This window comes from Mastacembelus armatus, chromosome 21 (assembly GCF_900324485.2).
Source record: "Mastacembelus armatus chromosome 21, fMasArm1.2, whole genome shotgun sequence".
NCBI classification, from domain to species: domain Eukaryota; kingdom Metazoa; phylum Chordata; class Actinopteri; order Synbranchiformes; family Mastacembelidae; genus Mastacembelus; species Mastacembelus armatus.
This window is the reverse complement of record NC_046653.1, coordinates 17,055,135-17,067,711: the sequence shown is the minus strand read 5'-3', so window position 1 is coordinate 17,067,711 and position 12,577 is coordinate 17,055,135. Positions and strand designations below refer to the sequence as shown.

The 12,577-nt window shown below is 38.8% G+C and overlaps 2 protein-coding genes across 3 annotated transcripts; one reads left to right on the top strand and one right to left on the bottom strand.

Annotated features, from left to right (window-relative positions):
* Positions 1–60: 60 nt before the first annotated feature.
* gabpa (GA binding protein transcription factor subunit alpha) lies at positions 61–5,882 on the bottom strand. Of its 2 annotated transcripts, none has more exons than XM_026295701.2 (10): positions 5,463–5,882; positions 3,685–3,784; positions 3,457–3,601; positions 3,241–3,325; positions 2,892–3,116; positions 2,592–2,786; positions 2,404–2,460; positions 2,026–2,148; positions 1,640–1,832; positions 61–796 (listed from the first exon to the last, which is right to left on the bottom strand). In XM_026295701.2, the coding sequence occupies exons 2-10, from the start codon at positions 3,759–3,761 to the stop codon at positions 574–576; spliced, it is 1,323 nt and encodes a 440-aa protein (XP_026151486.1). In that variant the 5' UTR covers positions 3,762–3,784; positions 5,463–5,882; the 3' UTR covers positions 61–573. The 2 variants fall into 2 exon arrangements, with proteins under 2 accessions (XP_026151486.1, XP_026151485.1); XM_026295700.2 differs by having other exon boundaries at positions 5,762–5,870.
* u2af1 (U2 small nuclear RNA auxiliary factor 1) lies at positions 5,197–11,997 on the top strand. The gene is made up of 9 exons (XM_026295702.2): positions 5,197–5,362; positions 7,706–7,799; positions 8,630–8,717; positions 9,498–9,564; positions 10,100–10,149; positions 10,704–10,802; positions 10,929–11,062; positions 11,462–11,554; positions 11,656–11,997. Exons 2-9 carry the CDS (start codon positions 7,756–7,758, stop codon positions 11,795–11,797), a joined length of 717 nt encoding a protein of 238 aa, XP_026151487.1. The 5' UTR covers positions 5,197–5,362; positions 7,706–7,755; the 3' UTR covers positions 11,798–11,997.
* Positions 11,998–12,577: the final 580 nt, after the last annotated feature.

The following is a 12,577-nucleotide window of genomic DNA, read 5'->3' as shown; positions in this document are numbered from 1 at the left end:
TTAATTATTTATTTATTTATTTATTTTTAACTCCAGGATTAAATGACCAAATTCCAGACATTAGGAAAAATGCTTGCCACTTTATTCCCCATGGTGGACAAAAAAAGGGTCCTAGACTTTAGGGAATAAACACTAAATGAAATACAAAACATTGTCTATAAATGGAAAATATGAAAATACACTTGCCCTTGTGGCTATCAAAAACATGAAGTACAGGTATATACATTTGAAACAATCCTAATCTACAAACAAGGAACACAGTATGTATGCAAAGCTCATAACTGGGTTTTCACTCACACATTCAAGCATTCAGTCATGCACAATAGCATTTTTCAGTCACACATTTGCCGCTTATTCTGAACACGCTTCTCTTGATTAGAGAAAAGCTAAAAAAAACTTTATCTGCCTCGACTCAAATTGTAAAGACAATAACAAAGTTGTTAATCCAAACTGATCAGTCTTGCATTTCTGTGCCTAATGAACACAGACATATTTTAAAAAGTTGATTTGCAGTCAGCGATACAAAGCTAACTTTGCCTGTTGTAGTTGGAGAGTGCTGTGATGTGACCTCCCTCAGCTGTCCTTGTCTAGTGTTGTGGTGGCCAGGGTTACTGTAGTGATGGGCTGAGTGATGCCGTGCATCTGCATGCGAGCCAATTTCTTCTGTTCACACTCGGTCACCAGGTTGTTGAGCTCAGCAGCACTGTAGCCAATCAGAGTCCTCAGGTCGCACACAAACTTATAGACAAAGCGCTTGCCCTGGACCTTGCTGATCATGTCTCCATCATAGTAATACCTTAAAGAGAATATGAAAGTCAATTTTCCTGCACAAAGCTCATAAATCATACAATTCAACATATACTGTCAACTGTAACTAATTATATCATACCATGACTGGACATTATGGCCAAAAATATAACTATCGATTGTTTCATATTGATCAATATTGACATTTAACAAAGAGAATTCAACATCAGGCAATGAATGAAAAGGCATAAAAGGAGCAAATGCTGTTCGGGTTTGGACTAACATTACCACAAAAGGCTTTGTGAGCCTTAGAGTGACTTTGGGATGGTAATGTTACGTTTCAAATAGTGGAAAGGTTTAGTCTTTGGAGGATGCCTACATATTTCACAATGGGCATTACTAGGCTGTTTATCAAGCTTTATAAATCTAAAACATTTCCAGATGTGTAACCTTTTCCACAATTTCCAACTAATAAGGGTAAATAACTTAAATTCCTCATCTTGTGCGACTCTCCTTAAAGACATTCATTTTTAGGTTTCTTTTTGTTCACATCTCTAACAGCGTGTCTGTGTTATGCTTGTTTTGCAAACAACTACAACTACAAACAATGTATACAAACATATACAAACAACTACACCAAAACCATGTAACCATATTACTGAAGCCTAATAGCACGATTGTTAAAAAACTGCATTGCACATGAGCCTGAAAGACATAAGTATTTACTGAGTGGGAAGCATTAAAGGTAAGAGCGTACTGATAAGTGTCAGTCATTACTTTTGGAGCATGACCCTACCAGGCACGAAAACGCCTCTGCTGCTGTGACTGAGTTCATAAACTGCAGTACTGAGCTGCTGGAGTACACCTTTTAAGAAAAAAAAAAAATACAAACCTGAGGGCTCTGCTGAGTTTCTCATAGTTCATAGTTGGCTTGTTCTTGCGTTGGCCCCATTTCTGTGCCACCAGTTCAGGCTGGTTGAGTTTGAACTCTCCCTCCTCGCCCACCCAGGAGATGCAGTCTCTTGCATCCTTGTCTGTTAGCAGCTCCAGCAGGAACTGCCACAACTGGATCTGACCATTGTTACCTAGCATAGGAGAAACAAAAGTAAAATATTCTAACGTCACAGAAAGTATATTCAACAGAACAATACACGTATTTGCATTTGGTAGAAACGAACCACAAAACTGAACAAGAAATAAACCATTTGTAGAGAGCCTCTTAAAGCAACATGACTATAAGATAGAGTTTGAAGAGTCTTTGTAATAGGTGTTTGATACCGGTGCGGTTGCCAGGTGAGCTGCGCTCCTCTCCTGAAATACGAGGTGTTCTGGGACCACGGCTCTGCTTTAGTACCTTGATGGCAGTGGGTGTGCTGACTTGAGCCGGGATTATCTGCACAGCTGGAGACAGAGATGGAGAAGTTAGTGATCCGAATGACCAGTAGTGTTTTGGATCTAATTTAATTTTATGAGCTCTCATTTGTTGTTAAATAGAGTCCACTATGTTGTAAATCAGAGCTTGTCCGCTGGCAAGAAAAAGACAACTTCTCACATATAAATTAAGAGTTCACTGAAAGTATAACAGTCTATACCAGGCTTTTGTCTCCACATTGGCAGGATCTCTTATTAGCTTGTGGCTGATATTTTTATACTTACGTTGATCAATAGTGACAGTGGCGTCTCCTCCAGACTGGTCCTGGCTGGCCAACACATCTGAAATATATATAATTGATATTCTGTATCAAGCTCAAATTCTGTGTACAAGCAAGATGCAACCTTGGCCTTCATTTCACCTCTGTTGGCCTGTAAAAACACTGTGAGCCATGAAGACAGCTTTGGCTTACATTTGCGCAGGAGTTCCAGATGACTCCAGAGTATCTCTCCATTGGGCACCTTCTGAAGGAACTCTTCCTGGCTGAAAGTGCAAAGCTCACGACCTGGGATGTGAATGCTGCCTATTTCCATTTCATCAATGTTAAACTCCTTCATCACCCACACAGCCCAGTGGATCACCTGGTCAGCTGTCCAGAGCATGGGGTCTGAGGCAAGAGAGAGAAACATAAACTAGCAGCCATGTTTATCATCTTGTCATCATATTAAGGATAGGTTTCCACCACAGCAACCTATTTTGAAGTATTTCTCACCATAGGGTATGCCGAGGCGGACCTGCTCTTTGCGGTAGCCTTCAAGTGCAGCTGCCCAGCGTGTAACCTGCTCGGACGTTTCATCAGAAAGGGCAGATCGCTCAACAGCAATGAGCTGACCCTCCTCCACCAGTGTGCCCTCCTCTCCTGCTGCATCTGGATCAATCACCACTTCGACCGTTTCTACTGGCTTCACAATTTCCAAAATATTCAACTTCTCCTCACCTGGAAGTGAAAAACAAATGATAAGGATTTTGGACATTTGAACATAAAGAGTAATATATTTTCTGCATAATTCTGAACTGTGAAACACTATGGATTATGTTATGGTATCTGCTTAGGTCAGTACCTGGTTTGGTTATAATCTGCAGGCTGAGCTGAACTGTGCCATCTGTCTTCACTCCCTGATCAAAGAGGCTGTGATCAGGATGAAGCTGTAAGGACATAAAAGATACCAGAATTAAAGAGATACATTATCTGAAGCAAATTACACACCTGTGCAACAGCAATAAAAGTATCAAATCATAAAGGCAACTTCATATTCTTTGTCTGTGTACAATGTTACCTGAATGTCCTGCAAACAGATGTCATATGCATCCAGGGGAATTTGAATACGAGGCTCCAAAAGCTTCTTCAAATTACCAACGGGCTCATTGATGTCGATGTCTTGTTGAATCAAATCAGATGCAGTGATCGTCTGCTCCTCAACCCTAAAAGACAAAATAGGACAGGACTGTGAACGTGTAGTTGTTGCATATGTAATAGTATGAAATTCAAATAACCATCTGCCTACCCTTCCTCCAGGCATGCCTGCTTCTCCCGTTCATCGATCTCAATCTCTATCATCTCTTCAGATTCACCTTTAGACATTCTGTGTTATGCAAAGAGCCAAGCTGTAGGAAAATAATAAAGCAGGTGTAGCTGGTTATAAAAATATGAGATTAAACACAAATACCAGGATGAAAAACATAAATGTTCACTGTTAATATGTTTCAATATTTCTGTTAAATATTGGACAACATAAAAGAATCCAAAAACAACTCAAACAATGGCTTCAAAACAACAATCTTTGACCTAATTCATTAATCAACTAATTGTTCAGCTCTAAACTTGAATACTATTTTAAAGATTACATAACACTGTACAACTCCTACAGCCATAGTGCCACTCTGCCCCAAACTACAAATGTTTCTGGATAGATTTATGTAATATCAATTACTATATTGACTTGTATTGGGTTTCTTTGTCTGTATAAAATATTCTCTGATATTTGTTATAATGGTTATACTTGCAAATTACATTTTCCACCTTTCTAAATGTTGTAACAATTTCTGTTTACAATATAGCCTTTCAAATTAAAAGTATATTTTAATAAACATTCTAAATGTATTAATATTCCTTGTAACATCACATAACAAATGGCTGAACACACAGCTATATTATATTGCAGGTCTTTTGAACCTTCCTTCAGATTTCAGAAACACCATGACAATACCAGAAAAGATAAACTTGACTCAGTCACAAAACAAAATCTGACTCAGCAACCCCAAATCTTTAAGATCTACCTGGTGACCAAACGAAAGGGTGTAATAGATGTGTTTACTTTTATTTCATTATATACACTGACTTGAACACTATCTTTCATGGTATAGGGCAGGAATATTTTTATTATGCAAGTGAAGTTAGAAGCAACAAAAAGCTAAAGCTAAAAAGTTTTAGTAATTGATGTCTGCGTGTTAATAACATAGAAAAAATACACAGCTCCGGCTTCAGCATTTTAATATGTGTCGGTGGGTTGAGTATCCATGCTATAAATGATGGATCAGCTTAATGTTTTGCTTTGTGAAGGCCTGTAAGCCTCGACTCCTCTGTGGCCGTGTGGGACAGTTCACTGACTGCTCCAAGTGCTAATGTTAGCCAACTCGAGGGCGAGGCTCTGTCGTCTAAAGGCCAACTGGTAGGCCATTAGTTACCAAGAATTGACATATAACATAACCACACATCATACACACGTGCTGGAAAAACACATAAAGCTAAGATTTATACACCAGGCTACACGTGTTGCTGCAATGAAGTCGGCCCCAAGTTAGCTCGGGTTTTAGCCGGAGAATGCACCGCGGGGCGAGGCAGCCCGTTACACAACCCTCGGTCCCTGAGTGCGGAACCACGGTTAAAATGTCCTAAAAACGCGTCGCTCCCCATAGCTCGAGCACATCTTTATTAAATCTCACTTTAACTCTGCACGTAGAAAACTTTTAAAACGGAAATAGAATAAACGGAAACAAAACAGCATAGGGCAAATGGAAAGGAGCCGGAAATCCTGGCTAAGGTTTACGGCGGTGCAAGACTTCCGAGAGCAGTCGTGATAAATAGTTATAGAGGACTACTATCACCACAGAGCGACTGAGATATCTAAAATACACCAGGAAAAACGTCAGTGGGCACAACATAAACCGCAGCTTCACCGACAGGTATGGACAAAAGGCAGAATCTATCGTCTCTGTGTGTACACGCACTGAGTTTGGGGCTGGACGGCGTTAGCAGCCCAGCTAGCACTTCACTCCAGTTTACCTGAAACACTCGGTCGTATGTGTTTGGTCCAGACACCGATAACAAACACCAGGGATAGTCCTCTGTTAGCCAGCTTGAGCCCACCTTGAGGGGAGACTGGTTAATGCTCGCAGTATGTGTGTGTGTGTTTGTGGCTCGCAGGTAGGCGGCCTCTTCCAGTTAAGCTAACTAGGCTAAGCTACGCTAACTACAAAAATAGCGGGAAGAGTCCAAGCACGACAAAAGAGACTGATTATAATAATCACGATTGGAGTATTTTCTTCAGAAAAAACACGTTTATCCCAGGAAAAAATCCATACCTCTTAAATTTAGGCCTTGGATTGGCTTCAGCTGTGGTAGATAAGTAGCCAAAATTCACAGACAGGCGAAGTTTTTGGTCAACTACACACATTGAGAAGAGGGGCGGAGACTGACTGGTAAGACTGAAGTTACCATTAAAAACATGCATGAAAATCACTAAGGGTTAGATTCATCCGAGTTATATTGTCTTTTTCATTAAAGGTATTCATTTTTAGTACAAATCGTTGTCCAGCAGATTGACTTTAGTAAAGTAGTACGCCAACATCGTTTCAAATCTGCGTTTATTAGTCGTCGATAAATTGATTATACACCTCAGTTCTTAAAATTAAGAGAATCTCCTATTAGTTAATTAATTAACATGCGATGTGTCTTAACCTTTATGATCTGAAGTGTTTTTTGTTTTGAGGCTGCATCTCTTTGCTACAAGCTGTGTGTGTCAAGATGAGGCTTAGTGAGAGTCAACGTCAAAAATATGAGAAGGGTCTGAACCAGTGGTGTGAAATAAACAAATAAAAAAACATTTGCAACAGGACAGGATGAGACCGCTAGAGGGCCCTGTCCAAAGCCCAGAATCCGACCAGGTTTCAGGTCCCCTTCACAAAATCTCAGTATCAGCTGAAAATACAAAGGGCACCTTAGGGTGCTTACCTTTTTATTCATTTCCACAGTGTTTGCAGTCCTCAACCCTGAGGGCCTAGAGGTAGACTAGTGTCTAAATTCGTTTGTATAATGCCTATGTGTGCTTTGTAAATGCATTACTATGCTCTTGCAGACTAACCTAGGCAATATTCAGACTGTTAATGACAAAGCACTTCTGATGTTGTTGTGTGAAGGGCCAACCAGTGATGGAGATGTTGATGTATTGTAAATCGTCATATTTCTCTTTAAATGCAAATCAACAAAATTTTGTGTACAAGTGTCAAGTTTACTAAATAAACATGTCTTGATTTTTTTTAAAAAGTGGTCTGGTTTGTGCCTTTATATTATGGAAATGTCTCATTTTCATTTATATCAAAATGTTGCTCTCAGGAGATAACTTTTTTTTTTAAAATCAAACATAATTAAATATGCAAAAAGCTAGAACATTGTAAGCAGATAAAGAGTTTAGGTGTCCAGAAACTATTTGCATAATCAGTCCTTTAAAGAGAAAATACTACTACATGTTTTCCTGCATTGTTCAGCTCCCACTATCGGATGTTGGCTGTTTAGTTGTAACTTTGTCTGTATGCAGTCATACTATGTTTTTTGGAAAGTAATACAATATGAACATACAAATAACATTGTTGTGGTGATATTCTCCTACAGGCTGTGGACAATAGTGGCCTACGTAGTTACTTTATCAGGTCAAGTTAATTGTTTAAGGTTGCTATACTGATAGTTACGATAGTAACTGATAGTTTGTGTGTTTTGCCTTCAAAATAAAGACTTGTACTTGATATATATTAAGTACAAGTATAACTTGAAAACTTGTTAGGCTTTAACTTTTTGCGCAAAAAGGACTGACAATCAGCCAACCCACTGTTTTCTATTGATATTTGATCTTAATGACAATTTGAGATAATACAGATTAACTGTTCTATAGTTCTGAAACTATCATTTTGACAATTGTGTTAGGTCAGGTCAGTATTAGTATTAAAAATAATATAAGCTCCACTTTTACCACTGAGCTGCATTATTAGAGTGTTATACACATCAATGCATCGCTAATTATATTTTGGTTATTTAACAAATTATTCTGAATATTCTTGAAGAACACACTCACACATTGTTAACCAGTACAGCACAATTAACAGCAGACACCAAACGAGAAGGATTAAATCATAGCTCCCGGTGTCACTCGCTATTAACTGTCAAATAATGCTTAAATATAATTTGTGCAGGTTTTGTGAAGCATTTTAAATTTGTCGGTTCATATTTGTGGGTGTTACGGTTTTATTCTGAAGGAGCGGTGACGGAAGTCCGGTTGCTGCTGGCTGAACTGAGATGAGCCAAGATGGCAGAATACCTGGCGTCCATCTTTGGGACAGAGAAAGATAAGTAAGTAATTATTGTTAATTGTTATTAACGTTGTCGTGCCTTCAAAGTCTGCTTTGACTAGTAGTGCTGTAGATATTAATGTACAGTGTTTACACGCTATAGCGATAACAGCTATAGTGGTTTTAGCTCCTGGTGCTAGCATGCTAACGTGGCTAAAATCGCGGTTGCTAACAGTTAGCTAGCTCCTGGATTATCTGGTTCTGAACTGTGTTGGGATGGAGTGAGAACAGCAATAAGAAGTTATCTCTCCCAAATCAAAATAGACCCACTTTACTCATTACAGTTAAGTAAAAGTGACACACTAAACTACGATCTGCCTTTGAGCTAGCGTTAGCTACAGCTGCTTACTTTCTGAAACCCATGTGAGTTTTTGTTTGAATGGAAATGCAGGGATAACGTCCTATACCAATCAAAAGCACGTTAAGTAAATCAGCTCTTCATCCAAACTCCTACGTTTTTGTAAAGCAAACATTATTTTTAAAACGTGATTGTTTTGTCTTTTATTTTTATTCAAATCTACATTTGACCAGGAAAGTGAAAACTGACACAGTACATTTATATTTATATTGGTCATATAAAATTAGTCTCTACTTAAATGGTGAGAAAGTGAAGATCAGTAATGTATATTTCCAAAACGTCTTTTTCTCATTTTGGTTCACTATAAGAACTTTGTGTAAAATGGTTTAAAACTAAAACTGGGGGAAGTTTAGATCGATATAGACAGAAGGCCCAGAAAGTGTCAGAAATTCTCCTTTGACAAGGCTTCATACAGCATTTTGTATAATGGGTATTTATTTTTTTCATTTTTTGTTTTTTTTTTTTTTTTTCAGGGTAAACTGCTCCTTTTATTTTAAAATTGGTGCCTGTCGACATGGAGACCGGTGCTCCAGATTACACAACAAGCCGACCTTCAGTCAGGTGAGACCATACATTTGTGTTACAAAATGCTTTAAGCTTTATTACCCGAAACTATATTCTTTTTACGTGAAATACAAATTATGGTGTAAGGATGTGTTGGTGTGGGGTTTTACAAATAAATTGTAAATAAATATACCTGAAAATACTTTATTTCACTTGAACTACTTTCAGGTTTACAGTCCACATATCCTAGTAATATTTGTAATGATTATGCTGTAATCCTTCTCTGACCAGATGGACAAGACCTCATTCAAATTTACACATATCAAGAAGGGCCTAAAACCCTTTTCGCTTATGTTTTTTTGCATATTATATATTTCTTTATATTTCATGCATATTTTAAATCTTAGTTTTTATTTATACATCTTTAGAGGAATGATGTGTTTGATAGCATATTGTGAGTTTACAGGCAGAAGGCCTGAGTTGATAAACTGCATAAGAACATTGGTGTGTTAACTCCTCAAGACAATAGTCTTGACAATAAAGGGTTGTGAACAAGTAGTATGCAAATTAAGAAGTAATGTTTTAGGTTTTGATTGTATTCATACAGGACCTGTACTGTAAACACTGAAATGGTTCATAGTCCTGAAAACATGGTTGACTAGACGGTAGCTCCTAGTCAGGACCGTCAAGGGTCTTGATTTTGTGACTACATTTGAAATCTGGAATGTGTACTTCATGAAGTTATTTTAGTTATTTGATTTTTTTTCCACTGAGGTTTGATACCCAGCCCAGTAGTTGAAGGTAGTTATTACAAAAATGAACCTTTTTGTGTTGCAGACAATTGCTCTCCTGAACATTTACCGGAACCCTCAAAACAGTGCCCAGTCTGCTGATGGTCTGACATGTAAGTGTTTTAACCCATGATTGGCACTGTGATGTTCAGAAATATAATGCTCTCTGATCAGACACTCATGTCCTTTCTGTCACTTGCTGTAATGGAATATGCCTATAAAAGTGTAAACTCTGGATCACCAGTCTCACACAGGACTGACACATAGAGACAAACACTCGCGTTCACACCTACAGACAATTTTGAGCCACCAATTACCCTAACAGCCTGCATATCTTTGGACTGTGGGAGGAAACCATAGTACCTAGAGAAAATCCACACAGGCATGGGCATTTGAATTAACTATCAGTCTAGTCCCTAAACAGCCAGTGTGGAAGAATCGGTGCTGTGACTGATAGCGTTGCTGTGGTTTCACTTTTGCAGGCCATAACTTTACTCAAGTGATCTAATGCCATGTAATCCAGCTAGCCACCATCCAGTAAACACCACACTGTCTCCATATTTTGTGTTCTCTCAGTTCTTGTAACAGAATTTGTTGCCAAAATGTTCAGTTTTATGTTTAGTTACCATTCTGTCTTACAATCTCTAGGTGCCATCAGTGACATGGAGATGCAGGAGCACTATGATGAGTTTTTTGAGGTAAGTCATGTCATTCTGAAGATTGTCTCATGTATTATGGGTCTGCCTCAAACCATGACCACACCCCTTTGCTAATGGTACATTTTAACTTTTTTTTTTTTTTTTTTTTTTTTTGAGAAAATAATTAAAGAATCCATTCTGATATATGAGAACTGTAAATAGACACTTAAAAAAAAAAAAAATTCTGTTTCAAATCAACAAAGAACACAGCATGGTCGTGGTGTCATCTTAAATTATATGAACGGATCAAACTTAACCTGAGTCTTTAAAAGGTTCAGTGAAGTAGCAATCATAAAGTAAGAGGGGAAACGGCTACAGGAAGTTGTTGGTATTGGCCGGGCTTGTGTTCAGTCTGTGCTAATGGGCTGCTGGCACCGCCTTCCTATTTACAGTACAAACATGAGTGGTATCAGGCTTTCAGACAAAAGAGAATGAATGTCACCAATATGTCATAGCATGCCTTTAATGGCCTGTAACTCATCCTTGCAACAAGCACTTAAATGTGTAATATTAACCTTGATATATATATATTTTTTTTTCTGCCGTCCTTTCAGGAGGTCTTCACAGAGATGGAAGAAAAATATGGAGAGGTGGAGGAAATGAACGTATGTGACAACCTCGGAGACCACCTAGTAGGGAATGTTTATGTGAAGGTGAGTGTCGGGACTAAAAGCCACATAAGTTACCCATACTGTAATATCGTGTTTATTTTTAGCACTCATCCAGAGGTAGTGATTGTTTTCTTCAGCTCCTCTCTGTTTCTTGATGGGTCTTTATAGTTCCGTTATGAAGAGGATGCTGAGAAGGCTGTGATTGATCTGAATAATCGTTGGTTTAATGGACAACCCATCCATGCCGAGCTCTCGCCTGTCACAGACTTTAGAGAAGCCTGCTGTCGCCAGTATGAAATGGGGTGAGTGCTATAAGAACCAGAAAAGGGTGTCAGAGTAAAACTCTTTCAGGAGTGTCCTGAACAAGGACATGCCCATTCTGCATTTAAGGCAAACCAGAAAATGACCCCTATAAAATATAAAATAGTCACCACTATTGTCCATCACAAACCAAAGAACAAGTCCAGAGCCTTCATCTGAATCCTCATTTTTAGATTATATCTTCACTACACGTTTCATCCTAAAGCTTTAGTTTAAATCATGTAACATGTCTTTGTTTTTAAGTTATCGCTCCATGTCACATTACCTAAGCTTGTCTTGTCCATCTGCTGTGTGAAACTAAAGTTTGGTGTTGCCATTATTACACCTCATACTATCAGATTTTTTTCTGCTCCAACTGTTAAGTTGCTTTCTCTCCACAGAGAATGCACTCGTGGCGGCTTCTGTAACTTCATGCATCTGAAGCCCATTTCACGTGAGCTCAGGAGAGAGCTCTATGGGCGCCGGAGGAAGAGGTACAAACTCCTTCATTACTTTTCCATTAAGGCCTTTAGGTAAACGTGCATGTGCAGTGATTGCATAGCAGTTCATTATAACTCCTTCCTCACTTCTTCAGCCGTCATAGGTCTCGGTCGAGAGAGAGACGCTCTCGCTCACGGGACAGAGGTAGAGGAGGTGGAGGTGGAGGTGGAGGTGGAGGTGGCCGTGACCATGAGAGACGTCGCTCCAGAGACAGAGAGCGTTCAGGACGATTCTGAACAAACAACCACGACTGTTTGTCCTTCTCTCCCCACATGCATCCCCAGTGTTTTTGTTTTTTAAAGTTTGTACCCTATTAGTTTCTTCTAGGACTAACTGAAAGGTACCTGATGTTGAGGCTTTGACGGCATTGATGAACTTGTTTTTCTTGACTTCTGAAAATGACTTTCATCTCATTAAATTCAACATTTTTACTTAACATGGCTGATTTAATTATTCTCTTTTCATAACGTATAAATCAGAAAGATGCCAGTGCTTTTCTTATACTTGTGCTGCCTGATCCTTTTCAAGTCTGATTAAATATTGCACAAACTAAATGTAACTCATTTCAGTGTTCAGAAGTTACTGTTTCAAAAAAACACCTAGATTGTTATATAGCTTAGCCATTTGGGTTAATGGACATCACTTAAAACAGAAAGGAGCAAAAATATTGCCAGACAGGTGAAAAGCATCAGGTGAGATTTTGTATCGAATTAAAATGTGCAATAAAAGTTCACGTCTTTTTTGATACACACGTGTTTTAAGATTTACAAATGAAAAAAAGGTTTTGTACAGTGCAAGCAAAATTTGTAAATTCATATTCAAATTCATATCAAATTAGGGGCAGTCGTGGCCTAATGGATAGGGACCTGAAAATTGCAGGTTCGAGTCTTAGGTCCGGCGGGGAAATTGTCGGTGGCACGTAGCAAACAGCCAGCGCCCTGTCCACCTTCAATACCACGACTATACCAATACAATACCGAGGTGAGACCCTTGAGCAAGGCACCGGACCCCCAACT

What these genes read in the sequence shown, in the direction of transcription:
- gabpa (XM_026295701.2), bottom strand. Translation starts at nt 3,761, where the DNA reads ATGTCTAAAGGTGAATCTGAAGAGATGATAGAGATTGAGATCGATGAA. An exon ending in CACTGTCACTATTGATCAAC is followed by an intron (nt 2,149 to 2,403) that starts GTAAGTATAAAA and finishes CTCTGTCTCCAG; the next exon opens with CTGTGCAGATAATCCCGGCT. An exon ending in CTCACCTGGCAACCGCACCG is followed by an intron (nt 1,833 to 2,025) that starts GTATCAAACACC and finishes CTCCTATGCTAG; the next exon opens with GTAACAATGGTCAGATCCAG.
- u2af1 (XM_026295702.2), top strand. Translation starts at nt 7,756, where the DNA reads ATGGCAGAATACCTGGCGTCCATCTTTGGGACAGAGAAAGATAA. An exon ending in TTTGGGACAGAGAAAGATAA is followed by an intron (nt 7,800 to 8,629) that starts GTAAGTAATTAT and finishes TTTTTTTTTCAG; the next exon opens with GGTAAACTGCTCCTTTTATT. An exon ending in TAGGGAATGTTTATGTGAAG is followed by an intron (nt 10,803 to 10,928) that starts GTGAGTGTCGGG and finishes GGGTCTTTATAG; the next exon opens with TTCCGTTATGAAGAGGATGC.